This window comes from Marmota marmota, unplaced genomic scaffold, assembly GCF_001458135.2.
Source record: "Marmota marmota marmota unplaced genomic scaffold, marMar, whole genome shotgun sequence".
Taxonomy (NCBI): Eukaryota; Metazoa; Chordata; class Mammalia; order Rodentia; family Sciuridae; genus Marmota; species Marmota marmota.
This window is the reverse complement of record NW_026000108.1, coordinates 5,897,490-5,917,863: the sequence shown is the minus strand read 5'-3', so window position 1 is coordinate 5,917,863 and position 20,374 is coordinate 5,897,490. Positions and strand designations below refer to the sequence as shown.

At 43.3% G+C, this 20,374-nt stretch overlaps 1 protein-coding gene across 6 annotated transcripts in view; it reads right to left on the bottom strand.

Moving 5' to 3' along the window:
• The window catches only part of Stx18 (syntaxin 18), a 134,730-nt gene that overhangs the window by 57,588 nt on the left and 56,768 nt on the right, over window positions 1–20,374 (bottom strand). For all 6 annotated transcript variants that reach the window (XM_048784169.1, XM_015481944.2, XM_015481945.2 and 3 more), the window contains one exon: window positions 10,130–10,197. In XM_048784169.1, the coding sequence (XP_048640126.1) occupies window positions 10,130–10,197 (68 nt within the window). The remainder of the gene's footprint in view (window positions 1–10,129; window positions 10,198–20,374) is intronic.

Below are 20,374 nucleotides of genomic sequence, written 5' to 3'. Positions count from 1 at the left end.
CTAATCCATCAGCATATCTTATTGGCTCTACCTTTGAAACATTCCCAGGACCTGCCTGTTCTTATCTACGGTCGCATCCACCGGCTGCCTCTTAGGGCCTGCCACCAATGCCTCCCACGTGGACTATAGTTGTCGCCTCCTACAGGGTCTGCTCCAACACACGGACCATGGACCATGGACCACAGACCACGGACCACGGACCACGGACCACGCTGATTCTGTTAGAGACTAAGCTGAATCCTGTTAATCCTTTGCACGGACCTCCCAGAGGCTTCTCACCAAAGAATAAAAATCCAAGGTCCTTACAAGATCCTTAAAAGGATAAGACCTGGCACCCTGCTGTGTCTCTGGCCTCATCTTCGCCTCTACTCCCAGCTCTGGCTCCAGTTATACCAGTCCCCTCCAGCGCCTCAACCTTGCAGGCACACTCCATCTCAGGACCTCAGTCTTGCTGGCTGTCTCCTCCTTCTGGGATGCTCTTTCCCCAGATACCCCACAAACAAATTCCTCACTTCTTTTAGGCATTGTCAATGTCACCATTTTAATGAGGCCCTCCCTAATTCACCTTTATAAAACTGTATCCTTTCTGATCTTTCATATGCCCCTTCCCTTCTCTCCTCTCGACATTGATATTTATTCTGTTCAACATCTTACATTTTACTTATTATTTTGTTTCTTATCCGGGTCCCCTCACCCCACATCAAAACTTAAGTTCCACAAAGGCAAGGACTATTGTCTGCCTATTCACTGATGTATCTGTATCACCAAAAATAATGCTTAGCATTTAGCAGGCTGAAAAATCAACAATCAAATATTTTCTGAATGAACTAAATAAAAAGATAAGGCTAAACTAGAGAATGTGGTTGATGTGTGGCTTCAACTGTGCTCTAGTTAGGGCTCTCCTGAGCGGATTCCCCACCTTCAACCCCAACACCTATTGGCATCATCCTACTCTAAAAAAAACTTAAGACACACATAGCAGGGACCACGCTCAGCCTGAGGACAGGCCCGTCTAAAGGAGAAAGGGATGACTGAAGCACGGGGCTCCTCTTCCCAGCCCCCACCATAAGACTGGCATCCTCTCCTCCTTGGCATGGACCCTTTCCCATTCCTACTCCACTTTCACATTTTTGGGGGAGAACTAGAAGAAGCGGGGAAGCCCACAGCCTCTTGGAGAATTAATGTTCCTCTTCTCAGTGAAACTGAAGGGTGAGGGATAAGCATTTCCCCATCCCAATGTTCCTTAGCACCCTGATCTATTCACCTGTCTGGCTGAACACGGTGAAGCCACAACTGGCCATTCTTCTAAGAGGAATCAGAGTGGTGAGCAGAAGCACCCAGAGCCTGGCACTTATCCCTGCTAGAAGCCAGCTCATTGGGAATAGAGGCTAAAGGGATCAGGGTGTCATAACCAGAAGGGTACTCACTTCCAAGTTATACCCCTGTGGACAGAGCAGACCTATATATGACTGATTCCAAGGACATTAGATTAACATCCTCCTACTCTATTATTTTGATTTAATGGAAACCCAGCTCAGTGAATTTGAAAAGGTCTAAAGGTTAATTTGATAAAGTTCCTTATTCAATTAAAAGGTGATGTTCATTTAGGATACATTGTTTATACACACATGCACTAACCTTTAAAATGACAGAATTCTTCTCATTCAGTGGCAACAACAGAAACAAAGAAAGTTTTCACTAATTGGTATGTTCTGTTGCCAGGATATTTTAGAAAAGGTACTTCTACTAGAATTGGAAAAACTATTTTTAATTAAGATCATTCAGAGATCCAGCCAGAGGCTACCCTGGTTGCATGCTGTTCCGCTCTAGTAAAATGTCATTATTAAAAAAAATTAAATGGGTCAATGAAGTCTGAGCTCTATATTCTGGAAAAAAAATCATAGCTTCCTAATTATGTCAAACTACCAAAGGCTCACAGGTCTGAAAGCAATATTTCTATGCATATTCTTTCAATACTCCATCTAAGAATTACCCAGAAGCAGGTCAAGGCCAGCACACTGTATTGGGAGGGAAAGGCACTGAAAAAGAAAGGCTGCAGACAGCCTGCCACCTGCAGGAGGGAGAGCCTGATGGGAGGTGACGGGTGGCCTCTCTCCCTCTGGAGGGGACAGGTCGGCAGTGGGATGTTTCTGGTGTTTTTGCATGGATCAGCTTGTCCAGATGATACGTCCTCTCTCCTCACCTCTCCCCGGTGGGAGAAGCAGGAACTTCTAGAAGTGGTGCTCAGGGCAGAGGAACTGGACACACACCTAGCCACCACTCCTTTCTCTTTGCTGCCACCTGTAGGCAGCAGGGATTGTGCCCTATTCCTCTCTCAAGATGCTACACAGGGGCCTGGCCCTGCTCTCTGGGTTCCAGGAACTACACTGTTCAGTGGCACCAAGAGCTGAGCGGGTCTGTCCCTGGTTAAGAAGTGAGGATCACAAGGCCACCTACCTGCAGACCTCAGATGTCAACCAACCAGTGTTGAAGCTGATAAAGATGCTGTTCTCCATAGTCTCTGATAAAGCTGATATCACTGGTGTGACTCTCGCATCCTCAGTCTTTCCCTCCTCCCTCCTCTCTTTCTCTCCATCACCCCACCCTACAGGAAATGGGTGGGTTTTGTTTTGTTCAATAACTCCCCTCCTCAAGTACATGGTAGTCAGATGGGGTTCCAGCTCTATTTCCATTCATCAAGGCAATTCCGTGTGCCAGGAGCTCTCACATACAAATCCAATCCTCACACTATCCACGTTTCATCAGAAAGAAAACAAGCACAAAGGTGTGGAGCTATATTCACTCATATGACTAACACATGACAGAAATGAGACTGGAACTTAAGGTGTGACTCTTTAAAAGGGACCAAAGCCAGAATAGATGTGGATCTCAGAGTGCATGGGTTGTTAATGAACTGTAGCACCAAAAAAAAAAAAAAAAAAAAAAAGGTGCAAAAACTGAGTTTCTATAACATGGCCACAGACTGCTCAAGAGGAAGAAGGCTTTAGGAATTAAGAGTTCTATGTGATACTCAAAGATGGGTAAGTGACATGCTTAAGCCACACAGCAAGGAGTGGCAGAACTGGTCCAGACCCACAGTTGTTGCAACTGCATCTGGGAAAGGGAAAAACAGTGTGGAGGAGCAGAGCTCTGGGTTTGAGGATGCCTGCCTCAACACTACTGCAGTTATGAAGGCATAGTGGTACATGTCTATAATTCCAGTGGTTTAAATGCAAAGTCAGCCTCAGCAACTTAGAGAGGCCTTGTCTCAAAATAAAAAATAAAAATAAAAATAAAAAAAGGGCTGGGGGTGTGGCTTAGTGGTTAAGTGCTGTTAGGTTCAATCCCTGGCACCACAAAACCAACAAACAACTAGCACAGTTGCAGAATCACACCCTGATATAATTACACTATTTTTTCCTCTAAATTTCAATTATATTGACTCCTCTGAACCTCTTAAGTACTCCTAGTGATTATCACCCCCATTGTTGGCCAGATATAAATATGTCACACTTTGTGAGCCTTATGTCTGCACAGCTACTCAGCTGTACAGTTGTGGCCCAAAGCAGTAACAGACAATATGCAAACGAATGGGCTGGTTATATGCCAATAAAACTCTACATGGATACTGAAATTTGAATTTCATACAATTTCTGTGTGGTAAAGTCAGAGTATTATTTTTTTCCAACCAATTTACAATATGAGGCTATTCTCAGCTGATAGAATGAGAGGACACAGGCAGGGCTAGGCCTGGTGTGGCTGACCCTTGCTGACCTCTGCCTAGAGGGAGACACTGCTGTTGGAAGATAAAATGGTTCTCCCAGATTCATATGGCTTTCAAGGGGTGCCTTGAGCTAAGCCAATGTTCACAGCATTCACCCTGCTCGATGCCTTTTCAAGGCAAAGGGAAGTTAACAATGGACTTGTATAAAAGGTCTCTATGACTGCATCTTTAACCTAAGTTGTCAGGTACTAAAAAAAGGAATTGTAAACTGACAGCTTTATACCAATTCTGTAAAGCTTCCACAAGTCACTGTAGCTTCCATTTCAATGACCTATTAAATTAGTATTTAATTCTAACAAAAGAAATTAAACATTTACACTGCCATCTAGCGTTAAACAAATCTTTTAACTAAGAAGCTAAACATAAGATTTTCTTTGTTCTATGAATCAGAATAATTATTTTAATGTGTTCCAAAATAATAAAAATGAAATTTGCCTATATGAAGTTTAAGTAGACAAAGTATCAAGGCTTATTTTAAATTCATCTGGGGACTGGGGATGTAGCTCAGTGGTAGGCCAGTTGCCTGTCATGTACGAGGCTCTGGGCCTGACTCCCAGTACTGCAAAAAAATAAAAATAAAAAATAAAATTCACCTGGGATATATTATTTTCTCTGTTGGAGTATTTATATGAAGCACTTCCATGTTTGCATTTACTGATGAAATTAAGAAAATGCAGAGGATTTTTTTATATTTTCAAATTTTGTGAGAGAAAGGTTTTTCTTTCTTTCCTTTTTTTTTTTTTTTTTTAACTTTTAGGTGCTCAGGATCAAACCCAGTGCTTCACATGTGTTAGGCAAATGCTCTACCACCGAGCCACGACCTCAGCCCTGAGAGAAAGGTTTATGAAGTAGAAAATACACTTTGTTTCACAAAGATGAAATCCTAAAGAGATGCTCCTAATGATGTCATCTCCTGTGTCAAACCCACTCTTCCACTACTACATGACACATCTGGAAAGAAGTTCCCATGGTGAGACGCTGCAGAGCAACCAGGAGGAAGGTGGCGAAGGGGATGGCTGGGATAGGGCCCCTCACTGCAACGCTATAGTGCACACACAGGCCTGGACTCTACCCCAGAAGCCACTGTGGAAGCGATGGTCAAAAGGCTTTCTCTTTTAAAATCAACTTCGTCTTTCCAAATGGTGTTTTCTCCACCTGTTCAATAAATAGTCACCAAGTGGCAAACTGTCTTTTGCATCTCTGTATTTCACAAGAGGGCAGATGCTGTCCCCATAGGACTGTGTGAGGGCTACCTTGAACTCCATTCCCTCCTTCCTTTGGTTACTGGGCTAACCCCCACTCTTCCATATCTCAGCTCATGCTATGGCTTCTCCAAGGACTCTTTCCCTGACAAGGCCGAATTCCTCAAAGTCATTCCTCTCCTCTATTTTTGCAGTACCTATCCTATCTGCAATGCTGCCCGTATGTATGAATCCTTTCACAGCTCTGTGAAGATAAAGGAGCACCATGTTTGTCTGTGCTCACTATTTTATATTCCATGCCTGGCACAGTGTAAGGCATAGGGTAGATAGTAAAGATCTGTAGAATGAATGAAATAATGAATCAATCAATTAATCAAACCTCGGCACTGTCAAACACACAGTATAAGAGTACCTCACCCAAGAAGTGTGGTAGAAGAGAACATGGAGAAATAACTCTTTTACCAGGCTCATGTGAGAAGCAGCCTAACAAAAGTACAGAAAAAGAGGTACCAGACTTCAGAGGCAGGGGAGATGGCTTTCAGATAGGAGGGGAGGGCCCGGAAAGCTCTGGGAGAAGGTGGTGGTTAGAAGTGAGGCTTTCAGGGGAACAGGTGGATGCGTGAGATGCACGTAATGAATCAAAGAACAAAAGGCAGACAAACGGGTGAGTGAAGGCCTGGAGGCACCAAAGCGCCTCTGAATGCAGCCACAGGAGGAGCGGATGGACGTGTGGTGAGGTGTGGTGAGGTCACGAAGAAGTATGGACATGTCTGCAGGCAAAGAGAAGGGATCTAAGAAGGAGAACTGAATGATCACATCTGTGATGATGACTGTAGCTGTGCCTTCAGGACAAACAGGGAGGGAGGGACAAGGAGCAGGGGTTCAGAAGAAACAGATGAGGCCAGTAGCCAAGACTGCACTAAAGCACCTAGAGGGAATGGAAGGAAGTGGACAGAGCCACACGTGGAGGTGGGACTGCCCACGTGGCTTGTAGGTAAGTCAGTGGCAAGTGGAACTGAAGGAGCCTGTGGCTATGCCATGCTGGAAGGCACAGTGGCGAGAGGACACTATGAAGGGTAAGAGAGCAGTGGTGAAGGGCCTGGCTCTGCCAGACCACTAAGCCCTGGCTCAGCAGCTGCCAGGTGCATGGTCTTCAGCAGGTCCCTTCACGCCTGTGTCTCAGTTTCCTTCCTGTCAAACAGGCTCAATGACAATGTCTCCCTCACAGGGCTGATGTGAGGACCAAATGAGATGAAATACTAATAGTGCTCAGCAGAGTATCTCTCACACAGTAAGCACTCAGGAGAGGCAGAGAGGGGCTGAGTGTGCTGGAGGTAGATATATACACAGACAAGGACAGGGTCAATTTTTGTAATGCAAAATAGAGACAGGACAAAAGGGTCAATCAGAGCTCTGGAGTTCTTTTAGGAAAAGATGGAAGAACAAAGAGGCAAAAAAATGGAGTAGTCAGAGGAGCCCCCAAATACAGTGGGTCCTCCTCCATATTTATCTATGCATTCACACAGGATTCCACCAACTATGCACTGAAAATATTCAGATAAAAATAAGTGCAGCTGTAGTGAACATGCACTGGCTTACTTTCTGTCATTCCCTACACAACACACTGTAACAACTATTTATATATCATTTACACTGTATGAGGCATCATCCATAATCCAGAGATGATCCAAAGTAAACAGGAGAATGTGGGTAGTTTATAGGCAAATTCTATGCTATTCTACGTGAGGGCCTAGAACACCCATGTTCAGGTTTCCTTGAGGGGTCCTAGAAGCAATCCCTTGCTAATACAGATGGACAAGCTATTAAGTAATGGCAGTAAAGGGAATAAGGAATTTCTCAAAACTGATGGTGGTCAGCAGGATCAAAGGCTGTAGCAAAGTGGAGAGATGAAAAGGGCTGTTAAGGTCTGCACCGTCATTATCATTAGAGAGCCGCATATTTAAAACACTAATTCATACTTTATTTCTCTACAGTGGTTAAAAAGAAGAGACCATCCAACACCATATGCCAGTTGCTCTGCAGCCCTATGCACTGCTAATGAGGCAGCAACACCACTTCGCAACTGGTAATTTATCTCAAAGTTAAGAACACGCCTGCTGTGTGTGTGACCCAGCACTTTCACTCCTAGGTATTTATTCTAGGGAAATGTACACATATATGCACAAAAAGCCTTGTAGAAGCTGCTCACACATAGCAGCTTATTCATAATAGCCTGAAACTAGAAACAATCCAATTTTCCCTGTTAGTAAATGAATAAGCAAATTGTGGCAATTTCACACAACAGAATATTTCAAAAAATAACTAATAAAAAAGAACAACTAGTGATATTCTCAGCAGCATATTGTGTGAAAGAAAGTAGATACACCAAGAGTGTACTATATGACTCCACTTATACTAAATTTGAGAAAAAGCCACCCGCTTTACTAATTAAAAAGCATAGATGAGCTCTGGGAGAAAAAGTCTCAGAAAGTGATGAAAACCAAGCTCCACCATTAGGATCAGGGAGGAGTGAATGGTGAGGAAGCAAAGGATCAGGTACCAGGTGTCAGTGACCTATAGCCAACAGGCCAGATCCAACCCACAGGCTTGGTTCTACACAGCCAGAGCTAAGAAGCACTTTTTACATGTTTCCAAGGCTGTATAAAAACAATAAGCAAAACCAATAAAAGAAAACCAAGATGAATGTGTGACAGCATATATGACCCACCAAGCCTAATCCACTTCCTATCTGGCCTTTTACAGAAGGTCGGCTATTCCCTGATGCAGACTTTCTCCCCAAGTCTGGCATTGGATTGAAACAAAGTGACAGTGCACATGGCTTCAAGAGGAACAAGGTTAAGTGCATGAGCTAAAGGGAAGAAGAGAAAAGAGTGTGATCATCAAAACTAGAGGGGAATCAGGAATGCAGGAATGATCCAGAAGCAGTAGGAATGATGAGATGAGGAACCCAAGTTGGACAGTAGGACAGTGGAGGAGAAATAGGTACAGCAGGTGAAAAGAAGGGAGGAGGCAGAGAGGCAGGAGCGAGAAGTCCTACCAACACTCCAAACCTCAGAGGAGCAGGCGGCCTCAGCGGGGGCAGTCCCGACCACTCTGGATATAAACCACCGCCTTCCTCAGCAACCCTAGGTCCCATAACCTGACTCTACTGTGTCCGTTCCACAGGACCTAAGTGCTTGTCTTTGTTAATCCCTAGAATGCAAGCTGCAGAGAAGCAATATTTGCCTTTTTTATTCCATTATGTGCCCTAAGAATCTAGAATAGTACCAGGCACTGAGCATGTATTCAACAAATATTTGGTGCATGAATTAGTTAATTTGCATAGATTGAGATGGGAAGACACTGAGAACATCAACACAACTGACACTGTGGGCCAGATAATTCCTTCTTTTTTCTCAGACATTGCCAAGTGTCCCCCACAAATCAGCTGTGGTTGAGAACCAATGGGCTCATCAAGGACTTTACGTATTTGGCACCAGGGATTGAATCCAGTGGGGCTTAATCAGTGAGTCACATCCCCAGCCAATTTTTTATTTTGAGACAGGTTCTCACTAAGTTGCTGAGGCTGGTTTTGAACTTGTGATCCTCCTGCTTCAGCCTCCTGAGGCACTGGGATTACAGGCATGCACCACCACATTGGGCTCATCATGGACTTTAGTAGGACCATGAGGAGTTCATTCATTCATTCACTGACATATATTTAGCTAGTACCAAGTATGGGTGAGGCACTATGGAAACAAGAATAAAAAGCTGACAAGGTCTCCAGTCTCATAAAACTTAAAAATTATTCACAAAGATAAATAGTAAACTATGTTATTATTATTGAATAATAACAAACCATGCTTTGTCATGAAAAAAATAAGGTACAGAAACAAACAAAAACTCCCAGGTCTATTTTATAAACAGTGGCCCAAGATGGCCTCCCAGAAGACACAGCATTAAAGCTGAGCACTAACTTTTGAAAAAAGACCACCATGGGAAGAGGAGGAACAATACCAGCTGCCTGTGCCAGCATCAGGAACAGGCAGGGAGACTTCCAGGAAGGCTGGCACGCTCGGCACCATGGCAGGAGCAGGGTGTGAAAGAGATGAGAACAGGCAAGGCCAGGTGTGGAGGCTGCTGCTGACAGAGAGCAGTGGGGCATTCATGCTGGGTCTCCTTAGGGGTGACTAATCCAGGGAATACTCCAAAAGGTGATGGCTGCCAAGTAGAAAGCGGACATAGCCAGAGGAGGAATGTGATCATGAGTTACATTAGAGGCTGAATAAAAGTACTTATAAGCCCCCCAAAATGAAGGCCAAGTCAAAGTGAGCTTGTTGATGTCTCTAGCAAGTGTCAGAAGCCTGGGAGAAGAACAAGGAAAGAGGTCATGAGGACTGAGACTGGGAAGGGCAAGAAAAGCCTGACACAGTGAAGTGAAGGCGCGAGATGAAAACATGCTCACAAGGGCACCACCCAAACAGCAAGGCCAGTGTCACAGGCTGGGACAGCAAAATACAGGCAAAGAGAGCCAAGCAAGAGCCTTGAAAACCTTGTAACTCCTCAAGGTTCAGGTGATACAAATACACATACTCTCAGTTTTATGTACTGCTCTGGTAAGAAATCAGAGTATCATACGCTAGGATGTAATGGCACCCATGGAGATAGAGACCAGAAGTTGCGACATCACATCGCTGTGAGAACACAGGCACAGCAGCTGTTGAGTTTTCTTCTGTTCTGCACATGTTCTTCCACTGCTATACTGATCTTCCTCATTACAGCTCTGAGTTGTCAAGTAAGAAGTGAGGACAAAAAGCTTAAGAGGGCCAGGCATGATGGCGCATGCTTGTAATCCTAGCGGCTCGGGAGGCTGAGGCAGGAAAATTGTGAGTTCAAAGCCAACCTCAGCAAAAGCAAGGCACTAAGCAACTCAGTGAGACCCTGTCTCTAAATAAAATACAAAATAAGGCTGGGGATATGGCTCAGTGGTTGAGTGCCCCTGAGTTTAATCTCCAGTACTCCCCTGCACCTCCCCCCCAACCAAAAAAAAAAAAAATTAAGCTCAAAAGGAACATAGGAACAGAAAAGAACACAGCCGTCCAAATCCAAGTCCCCCCCACCGCCCCCCGGCAAATGCACTTACCTGTAAGCATTAATGTAATCTTTCCTGTGTTCCAGAAGAAAATCTCTCAGTTTGCCAATATGAGAAATCTAAAATTAAAAAAGAAAGGAGTTCATTAGATTAGATAGATTACACTAATGCCATGAAAATCAAATTAACAGAGAATGGAATGTAGCCTGCAGAGAATGGGAAGCTATGAACTGAGCAACTTGAGGTTTTAGTCATGCAGTTACTGACTTGCTAACATTCCTGGGCCTGGTCTCCTCTCTTAGGAAAAGTTCCTTCCTTCTACCTCTCATTGCTTTGATCTATGACACTAGGAACAGGTGATCTCTAAGGAATACAGAGACTAGCTGAGACAACTCCTGTCTAGAAACCAGACAGCAGGAACTGTGTGTCTTCTATCTACAAGTAAGCATTTCTTCTCTCATGTGTTGCAGGAGATGGATTCTAAGGGTGAAGTTAGGTGTGTAAGTAAGGCCCATGATGCTACAGGGTTAAAAAAAGATCTGGGGGAATGATTATCCCTGTGCAGCAAATCTCTGTTTTCCCTCTGATTTGCTTCTATGGATGAACAACAAGATACCAAGTACAGGTACAAAGCTTTGTGCTCGTGCTGGCCAACTCCTGCTGCAACAGAAACCCACTCTGGAGCCTCTACCATGTTCCATAGTGTGTGTGGAGCTCAGAATTCAAAATTAAGTAGAGGCAGGGAGAAACTGGAATCAGAGCTGCCAGGGACAGAAGTGTTTCCAGAAGGAGTGGGTGATGAACTGGAGGTCTGCTCTGTCCTCTGGCCACTGATCCAGTCCCCACTCACATTCTCTGTACTCCCGCCAAACACTTGTGCTCTAGCCTTGAAAGGTCTACTGAATTTTCATTTCTTCCACACATAAAGTTTTCCTGTCAAGGCTAACTCAAGCCAATTTTCACTTTGCTTTCAACTTAAAAGGACTTCTACACACCACCCACTTGGCACACTCAATTACATACATCCACATATTCTGACTTCACTTTTACACATGTGCCTCTCTTGGGACATTATGAACTCTGCAAGGAGGGGTTGCACAGTGTTCCCTGCAATTCTAGGCACAAGAACAAAAGGTGATCACTAAATATTCATGGAATGAGGATATGTCTAAATATCAAATAGTACTTGTCATAAAAGAAGCATTCTCAGTTCTGGAGATAGGCTGAACTTGCAGGGGTTTAGTTAAATTTCCTGCATGGTCTAGACTATTTATTATAAATGTGGTTCAGACAGATGCCCTAAAACACTTACAAATATGGACCAAAGAAAAACATGGCTAAGATATTTTGTGCTTATTTCACAGATAAACAACACGTCGTCTCTTTTTCTTCCCAAGAGCCCTGCTGCGTGTCCTGATTATCCTGGTCTCACTAGCCAGTGTGGGAAGGCCAGCCTCACAGAAGCTAATTGACTCATCCAAGCTCATACACTCAGTGGCAGAGCTTGAATTCAAGCACAGGACAGTCCAAGCTGCCTTCTACACAGTCCTGCTCCTATTTTCCACTTAAGCTGCATCATGGAATCTGACTTTATAAGTTTGTCTGGAAAAAAATTTAAGAGATGTGCAAGCAATGTCTGACTACACTACATACAAGCTTCCATCAAGTGACTCTTCTTCAATGGTTTCCATCCCCTTTCCTGCAACCCCTGCTACCAGGGGCCAAAAATTCTTTAGGGGCCTCTATTAGGGACCAGGTAAACCACATAAAGGATTGAGCAAGGGAAGCAGGTAGATAGGATACATGGGGTGAGGTCTGCTTTCCAAATACACAGCAACCAAAGAAGCAACTCTGCTGGCTGATTGGCTAAAGGGCCGCTGAGGCCTAACCTCAAGGCTTAACTAATGGCAGCAAGTCCACTCCCAGCCCTGGCACCTAAGGCCTGTGGAGAGCTGCCCCTGGGCTGTGTGGGACTATGTTGTGCATCATAGCCTAGTGACGGGATAGTCTGGCACTGGGAACTTCCCATGACATCCCCACAGGGACAGACCATCTGATTCAGGTGAACTTCCCCCACAAGCTCTGCCAAAGATCCCACACAGCACCTGAGATGGGTGTGACCTGCCAAGATGCCAATCAACCTGCTGACTACAAGACATCACCAAGCAAGAATCCGCCCTTGAAACATTATCCCTGCCTTTGATGTACCCACTTAAATAAACCACCAGAGCCATCTTTCCTTTGTCTAGTTCCAGCTCTTGTGTGGACTGGATGTATCAGGGGCTCTGCTTTCGTAAATATATTTCTGGCTTTTTATGTTTTGTTCTTCACTAATTATTTCAGACTTTTAAGTTTTCAGGCAGCTTACACCCTCCTTAGCAGGAAGAAGAACCCCCACCCCCGGCCCGCCCCATTAGACACTGGCTGTCATCCCTTTTAAAGGTCCTTCACAGTTGGGTCCCAAAATCCCCAGTTGTATTGGCCCTGCCACGCTCCCTGCCAGACTCCAGAGTCCAAGACCTAGGGCTCCTGACTCTATCACGCTTAAGTGGTTCTCCTCCCTGGGATAACCCATGCGCCATTCTCTCCAGGGCAAACCCCTCCCCTTCAAAACTCCTGTTTCCTCTCCACACCCATGCCACTCCCAGCTACAGCCAGATCCCATCCATGATAAAGCACTGCCAAGCATCTGTCTCAGCACCTAAAAGCTCCTAGAGAGAAAACAGTCCTCTCTCTCCCTAGACATTGTCAGACTGAGTTCCTGGTACAAAGCAGAGCCTCGGAAACATTTACTAAATGTTGAATAAACACTGGATACTGAATAATCTCAGGAGGATTATACCTACTGTGAAAGGCAGAATAATGCTTTTTTGGCCTTCCCTTCTCCTGAAAGATGTCCAACTCCTAATTCCTGGAAACTGAATACATTACATGGCAAAGAGAATCAAGTAGCAGATGAATTAAGGCTGTTGGTCAGCTGATCTTAAAATAAGATGATTATCTTGGATTATCCAGGTAGCAAGGTAGTCACAAGGGCCCTTAAATGTGGAAGAAGGAGGCAGAAGAGAGTCAGAATAACGTGCGTGCCTCTAGTTGCGGGGAGGGCAAGGGGATCGATCCTCCCCAGAGCCCTCAGAAGAGAACACAGACCTTTTGAAAACCAGATTTTAGTCCAGGGAGTCACCTTTTGGACATCTGAACTACAGAAGTACAAGATAATAACTCCGTATTGTTTTAAGCCACAAGTTTATGATAATTTGTTGCAGTGGAAATAAGAAACAAATACATCTACTTAGAGCCTTAATCACCATAACAATATTTTTACGAATCATAAAACTTTGCATAAAATGTTTTAAAAGGTCCAAGGAATCTACTACATGGCTGGATCAGCCGTCCTTTGCCCCTGCTACCCATTTTTAGTTAGTTTGGGTCTGCAAACTAGCAGACCAAATGGTGAAGGGATGAGCGCCAGGAACAAGAAGGCCCAGGGCATCTGATAAAAACACAGTCGCAAGCGGTTTCAGTTACAGTGTAACAAAATGTGATCCCAGCTTCAGGTGCTCTGTAATGGCAGATTTTGATAAAATGAGTTTATTAAAATAGAGTGAAGGCTGTTTAGGATTACATGGAATTCTTGGTAAATTAAGAGGTATTAAGTAATTACTGACTTAATAATTCATCAGTACAGTAACTCAAACTTAAAAGTATGCTGTATAAAATAACATTTTAATGCCAAGAATGAAAAGAAACATAGGAGCATTAAGATTTCTTTAGACATTTGAGAGCTCTGAATTTCTATTAAATTCCTAAAATCGTGTACCAAAAAAATCGTAACAAATCAATGACAAAGAAAAAAGCATCGTATAACAGGGTCATCTTTACAAAACAGGATATGACAGTTTAATCGCACACTACCATCATCTTTACAGAGATTTTTGGCCAAGTTCTGATCTGTTTACTATTAGGCTTAGACCTACTTTTTAGAATTAACTGCTGAAGATACCACATTATATTTCACACAATTCTGATAAGCCCCTTACAATTTTCAAATCTTTAGAGCAGCTGAACACTTGTATGCTTTGATTTTTTAATGATTCTACATACAGTGCTAGTTTCGAGTCACATGATAAAGTAGGAATATTCGTACACTTAAGAGAATGCCTCTTTTAAAAGGAGAAAAAAACATTCCAGTGTGAAGTTTGGGAAGGGGATCAGAGAAAAAGAAAGTACATTTTCCCTTTAAAATTAGTGTTCTTACAATTGAGATGCCAGAGACGGAGAAAAAGGAAAGCACCATTGGTGAACCCTTGGTGGGACCAGGCAGCTGACAAGATGCCAGGGCTAAGTATACGGAGTGCTCATAGCAAAGGGACACCCATGTCACTGCTGTGTACCTCCCTCTGCTTGGAGAGCTGACCCCACTGCTTCAGGAGAAACTCTGCTCATTCTTCCAGGTTCACTTAATTGCCACCTCCTCCTAAAAGCTTCCTGAACACCTCCCTTTTTGACACCTGTTTGCACTGTCCAGATTACATGACAAGTATTGATATGACATACTTTGCTGCTGCTTCTTTGCTCAAAAAGAAATTTGCTTATGTGGCTTTCTTCTCACTGCTTGTATGCTTAATGTTTATTCTGTATAGATTATTTGGTCAGAAATATTTTTCATCTGTGACCCCTAGCAAACTTTAGTTCAGCTCCTGAGGTCAGAATCTCTGTCTATACATTTTTTTTAATCCCCTACAGTTCTTAAGTGTTTAAAAACAAGGAAATGAGAGAAAAGGGGAGGGGTGGGGAGGAAAGAAACCCAACAAAAAAGGCCTCACGATCTGATGGATCCTGATACACTGATGGGATCAAAAAGATCTGAAAGGTATTGCACATTCTACACCCAGATATCTGAGTGAACAAGCAATTGAAGAGGGACAAGACACCTATTTGTGCAAATAAGTAGCTTTCTCCAAATTGCAAGGGGTATTCATAAGGTACTGCCAGACCATGTACAATCTGCTGAGACTGCGGTCTGATGTGCTTCACAAAATGATCATGTGCCCCACGAAGTGGACCATTTTCCACCTGACTGACAGTCTGTTATGGAAAAGAGTTTTTATCACAGATATGGTTTGATGGCACTGCCCCTTGATATTAACTATGTCACCAACAGAGGATGGGTATGGACAAAGACTAGAGAATCCTGTATTTCTAACACAAACTGTAGTTTAAGATAAAAATTCAAACTGTAGCTAAAAGAGAAAAGTAAAAAGGAAAGGGAATGAATATTTATTTTATATCTCCTGTGCCAGTCACTGCTGAGTGGGTTGTTTCATTTCATTCTGACCATGACCTGTGGAAACAGATGATTTTCTTAGTGGGAAGGAACCCAAACTCTGAGAGGTAAGAGGAATGACAGAGCTGGAACTGGCCCCTACCAGTGCTGAGCTGGCGTGGGCTCTCTTAGTGCCAGCATTAATGACATGCTGGTGTTTTCTAGTTTCCTTTGGTGTTAAAGTCATTTTAATGCCTGCTGGGTATTGTTGTCGTCATTTCACTGGTCAAATAATTTCCCACTTAATATTTAATGATATTAAGAAATTATGAATTTTCATTTAGGTATAAAAAAGGCATAATATGTTATGACTATGTTTTTATTTATCTTTTTTAGCTTTAAATTCCTTCTCTCTTTGAGATAAGTACTGAACAATTTATAAATGAAATAATATAATAACTGAGATTTGCTTCAACATAAGATGGGAATGCAACAGATGGAACGGGATCAGCGGTTTCAGCAGTGAGGTCACTGCAGATGGGCACACGTGTACCTAGAGGTTCCTTCTACTATTCTGTCTACTCTAATAAACACTTGAAATTTTCCATAACAAAACACAAATAGTTTTCAAAATCATCCATGTAGAACCTTCTTACTTTTAACACTTTTAGTCATTTTGAGGCATATATTTTCTGCTACCAAACAGTAATAATCCATACTTAAACCAACAACTAAATTCCAACAACCTCTAATTTTTTATTTCTACATACTTGCAATCTTCACTTACATTCTATGAAATAGGATCAATGTCACTTTAAAAAATCAATGACAACAAAACCTTTGGTGAGTTTACTCTGAGGCTGACAGTTTCTAGAGCTCTGTATGCATTAGTTCATCTACTTCTTCCTGCAACCCCAGGGAGGTGGTAATGTTATCGTATCTATTCCACACATGAGAAAACTGAGTCAAAGAGGAGTCCCTTGCTTGGGCACCCTGGGTTGAAGTCTGGATTGAAGCCAGGCAGTCTAAGTACCAGGCTTGAGTTCTCTAGTGCTATATTCACAAGGAACATGACTAGGACCTGGGAAAAGCAGTCAACATGAGCAATTTCAGGCTGCTTTCTTCCTCCAGCAACTACAGCCAGCCATACCTTACACACTTGATTTACCCACAGAGATCAGTGCTCACCAAGAACCAGCCACAAGTATGCTAGACAGTGCATAAATTGCTCCACACACACACAGTCACTCCCACTCCCATCCCTCGTAATAATCTCATGGCTGAGACATTACCTACCATACTGCTTAAAAAACTGAGACCCACGCATGGTCACAAGGTCATTAAGTGGGCAGAACTGGGACTATAGGTCTTGGTGACTTAAGGGCAATGTTACTTATTCTATACTATGCTATCAAAAGATTAATATATTACTAATATTTTACCTATCTAAATTTGAGAGTTTTTTCATAGGAATATATACTGGGTTTCATGTGGGAGTATTTCTGTATGCTGATTTAAAAAAAAATTCTTTGCTTGCTTAGTGTGAGCAAGACTCTGGGTTCAATCCATAACAAAGGAAACAAATTTAAACTACAATGGATATAGAAGGATCTGCAATAAAGGTATGACTTCCTAACCAAAGCCATCTTCTCCCAAACTGGCTACTTACTGTTCCCTGTGTTTGCAACACAAGACTGAGAATTGGCAAGGTCACATGGATGCTAAGAAGGTCCACACAAAAACAGGATGGCCAGAAAAACTGGTAGGACAACGTGAGCAGTTCATTTTGAATATCAATCATTAAGACACTTCAAAAGATGATTTCAACATGTAAGGAAAGAAATATACAGAATTGGCTTTCCTGCTACAGCTCCTCTATATCTGTCCTTTAACCTGGGATTGAGTATAGGGCAGAAAAGAAATCCTGGGTAAAAGACTGTGTGGGGCTTGGGACACTGCGGGCCAGGAAGAGAAATAAATAAGAAATATAGAGGGTTGGCCAGGATTCAGGGTGGGATCCCTGCTGGGCCACCCCCAGTGGAAGGAGTCCTGATGCCCTATGTGGAGGGACCTGGGCTAGTCTGGTTCTTGGCCCATCTCCCAACCTTTCCTTGCTCTTTTTCTTCCAGAGAAAGGAGCCAAAGGACATTTGGAGAAAAAAATGAGCTGCTGCACTGGCCCCCACCCCCGCCCCCACCCCGTTCTCAGATCAGCCCACAGCAGAGAGGATGTACTCCGGCCTGCAGTCCACCCAGAGTTGGCCAAAAATCTAAAGCCAGGTTCTCTATTTGGCTTTTTTCTCTTACTTCTGTATTTTTCTTTCAGGTAATTCCAACACTAGGCTGAGAGGAAAGGGCTATATTTTATAAGCGCCCCTAAGTTTTGACAACTATAATTTTGAGCAAATTGCTTAGTCTCCCTGGGTTTCACTACTAAAGGAAGGGGGTAAAAATTGTTTTTTAAAAAAAGTAGTAGCAGCACAAGTTAATGTTAATCCCCTGCACATCTCCTCTGCAGCATGCATCAATTTAAATGTTAGGCATCTATTCCCTCATGTACTTCTTCAAACAACCACAGAAAGTAGGTCCCATGCTCACTCCATTTTGGATGAGAATACACTGAGGTAACTAACGCATTACAGTACAAATTGTTCAAAATACATGGAAGACTGCCTGACTCCCACAGTGTCTGAGTGCCTCCAACCTCCACAGGTCTACCCGTGGAGGTGACTTTGCCATTTAGCCTTAGCATGATCACATCTCTAAGGGCTGGTTTTACCAGAAGTGTAGGCAGGATGTACTGAGATCAAACTGATTCAGGTGAAAGGCAGCATACTCAGCCACAGGGCAGCACAGAATTGACGCCACTCTAAGCAAGTTAAACTCTACGACAGGTTTTTCACCCCCTTCTTTCTCTGAAGATAAATCAAATTCACTTTTCAAATTCACAGAATTTAAATGGCTACATTTAAAAAAGGCTAATTCCCCAAAACATCAAGACACTGAAATTCTCCACAAATTGATTATAAAATACAAGCAAATTGACTATAAAACAGCAGCAATGTGGGCCCTTTATTGGAGGCATTTGGCAGGGAGAAAAAAAAAAAAAGACTCTCATGTTCCTGTCCTCACACACAGAGAGGTTCTAGTAGGAGGGTCCAAACAGAAACAAACACCCCAAAGTGTATATATGAGACATCTGGTCACATAGGTGCATCTGCTGTTGACAAGGACTCAGCACCAGGGACTTATGACACAGGCAGTTTCCCACAAATACATTGTTTGGTGAGGATAAACCCAGGCAGAAAGGAGGCTGGCCAAAGCTCTTGCCCAAAGCATGGGCCACGTGATCCACTGTGTACACTACATGCCGTGCCTAACTAAAATGGAAACACAGGAATCCACAGGACTGCTTGTTGAAACACTAATGGCTCTCTGGGTATGACATGGACACTGCTTTCTTAATATTTTTTGCACTTTGAGATTTTCCTACATTAGTATTTATAATATTTGTAAACAGAAATGTTTTAAAATCTTCCCACATACTTCTCAGTGCCCCCAGGATCTAATTCCTGCTGCATTCTCCAGGCGCAAAGCCCTTCCCACTGTCTGACCCTAGGCTTCTGATTTGCTCCTGCTCATAATATTCTGCTCAGAGATCACACTCGGAAAGCCTTCACCATTTCTAGGCCAGTTTAGGACCCTCCTGCAAGTGTATTGATTCCAGAGGTGTCACAATCTTATCTGAATTGTTTTCATGTCTGATATTGTTGTTCAAGCACGCGCCCAAAGTGACTCCTAAATTTTTGTTTTTTGAGACAGGGTCTCACTAAGTTGCCCAGGGTGGCCTCAAACTGGAGATCTTCCGGCTTCAGCCTCCCTGGTAGCTGAGACTGCATGTGCTGCCACACCTGGCTCCTCAATAATTATTTAATGCTCCAGATGGATTTGATTTTTCTAGCTCCTTCAAGAACTACTAAAATGGGAGACAGACTACAAGCCCGGCAAATCAGCTGCATTCCTCCCACGCTCCACTAGGTGGCAACGCAAGAATTCGAGCAGCAGGGATCAATAATATAAGCTTGCTCAGAAACGTCACCAATTCCCCCCTCCCCAAGGTTTCAACATTTCTCTGGCTCTTTCTTTTTGGTCTAGAATCAAGGATTAATCAAGGTTAACTGTTGTGCACATGCTGAGGCAGAAATGACCTAGTTTTACACATCCTTGTGCACTCTGGATGGGTCCAGGAAGATTTAAAACCTTGCACTCTAGGCAGAGTTCACACAAAGGGAGCTCCAGAGCAAGGATGCCATCTGCCATCCCAGGCGGCAGGCCCAGCTCTGTTTATGTGTGTCACCCACACAACAGCTTGGCTAGCTGCTCCTTCAGGGGGACTTTGTAAATTATAAGCAAGATAAACTGTAAAACAAAAGCCTGTGCAAAACGGTGGGATTCTTCACAGAGAATGGCTGCATTTTAACTGTAGGGCGAGTTCAAAGCAGTTGACAAGTGTCCTTTGCTGATCACAGCAGTGGTCTGACTTGCACCCCCTCCCCTTCCAGAGAGGATAGGAATTCTGTTCTGCTGGCACTCACAACACTTCCAACAAAGACCTGATTGATCATGAAACACTAAGTATGATTTGCATAATTTGCCTCTGCAAGAAGCGAGCATTGTTCAAGATTAAAGAGACTCCAGTAGGTCCCTCTGGCATATTGTAAAAAGTTCCCTGTAACACAAAATCATTATTTTTTCATTCAATCAGTGGACACAGCTTGCTGCTCAGTTTAGTATGCAGCCAAAGGCGCAGCCAGAACAACCGCTGCTGTACAAACGTTTGCCAACTACTGATAAGCTGAATGATTTTTCACAAGGATCGTGTTCCCAAGTTTAATTTGGAGTCCACTAACTACATTCCAAATCCACTCCCTTCAGCCTTAATTGAAAAATGCATCAATACCAATTACTAAAAGTCTGAATTAGAAGTTCAGACTAGCATACCTCTAGACCCTGCTGAAGTCACACTGCGGG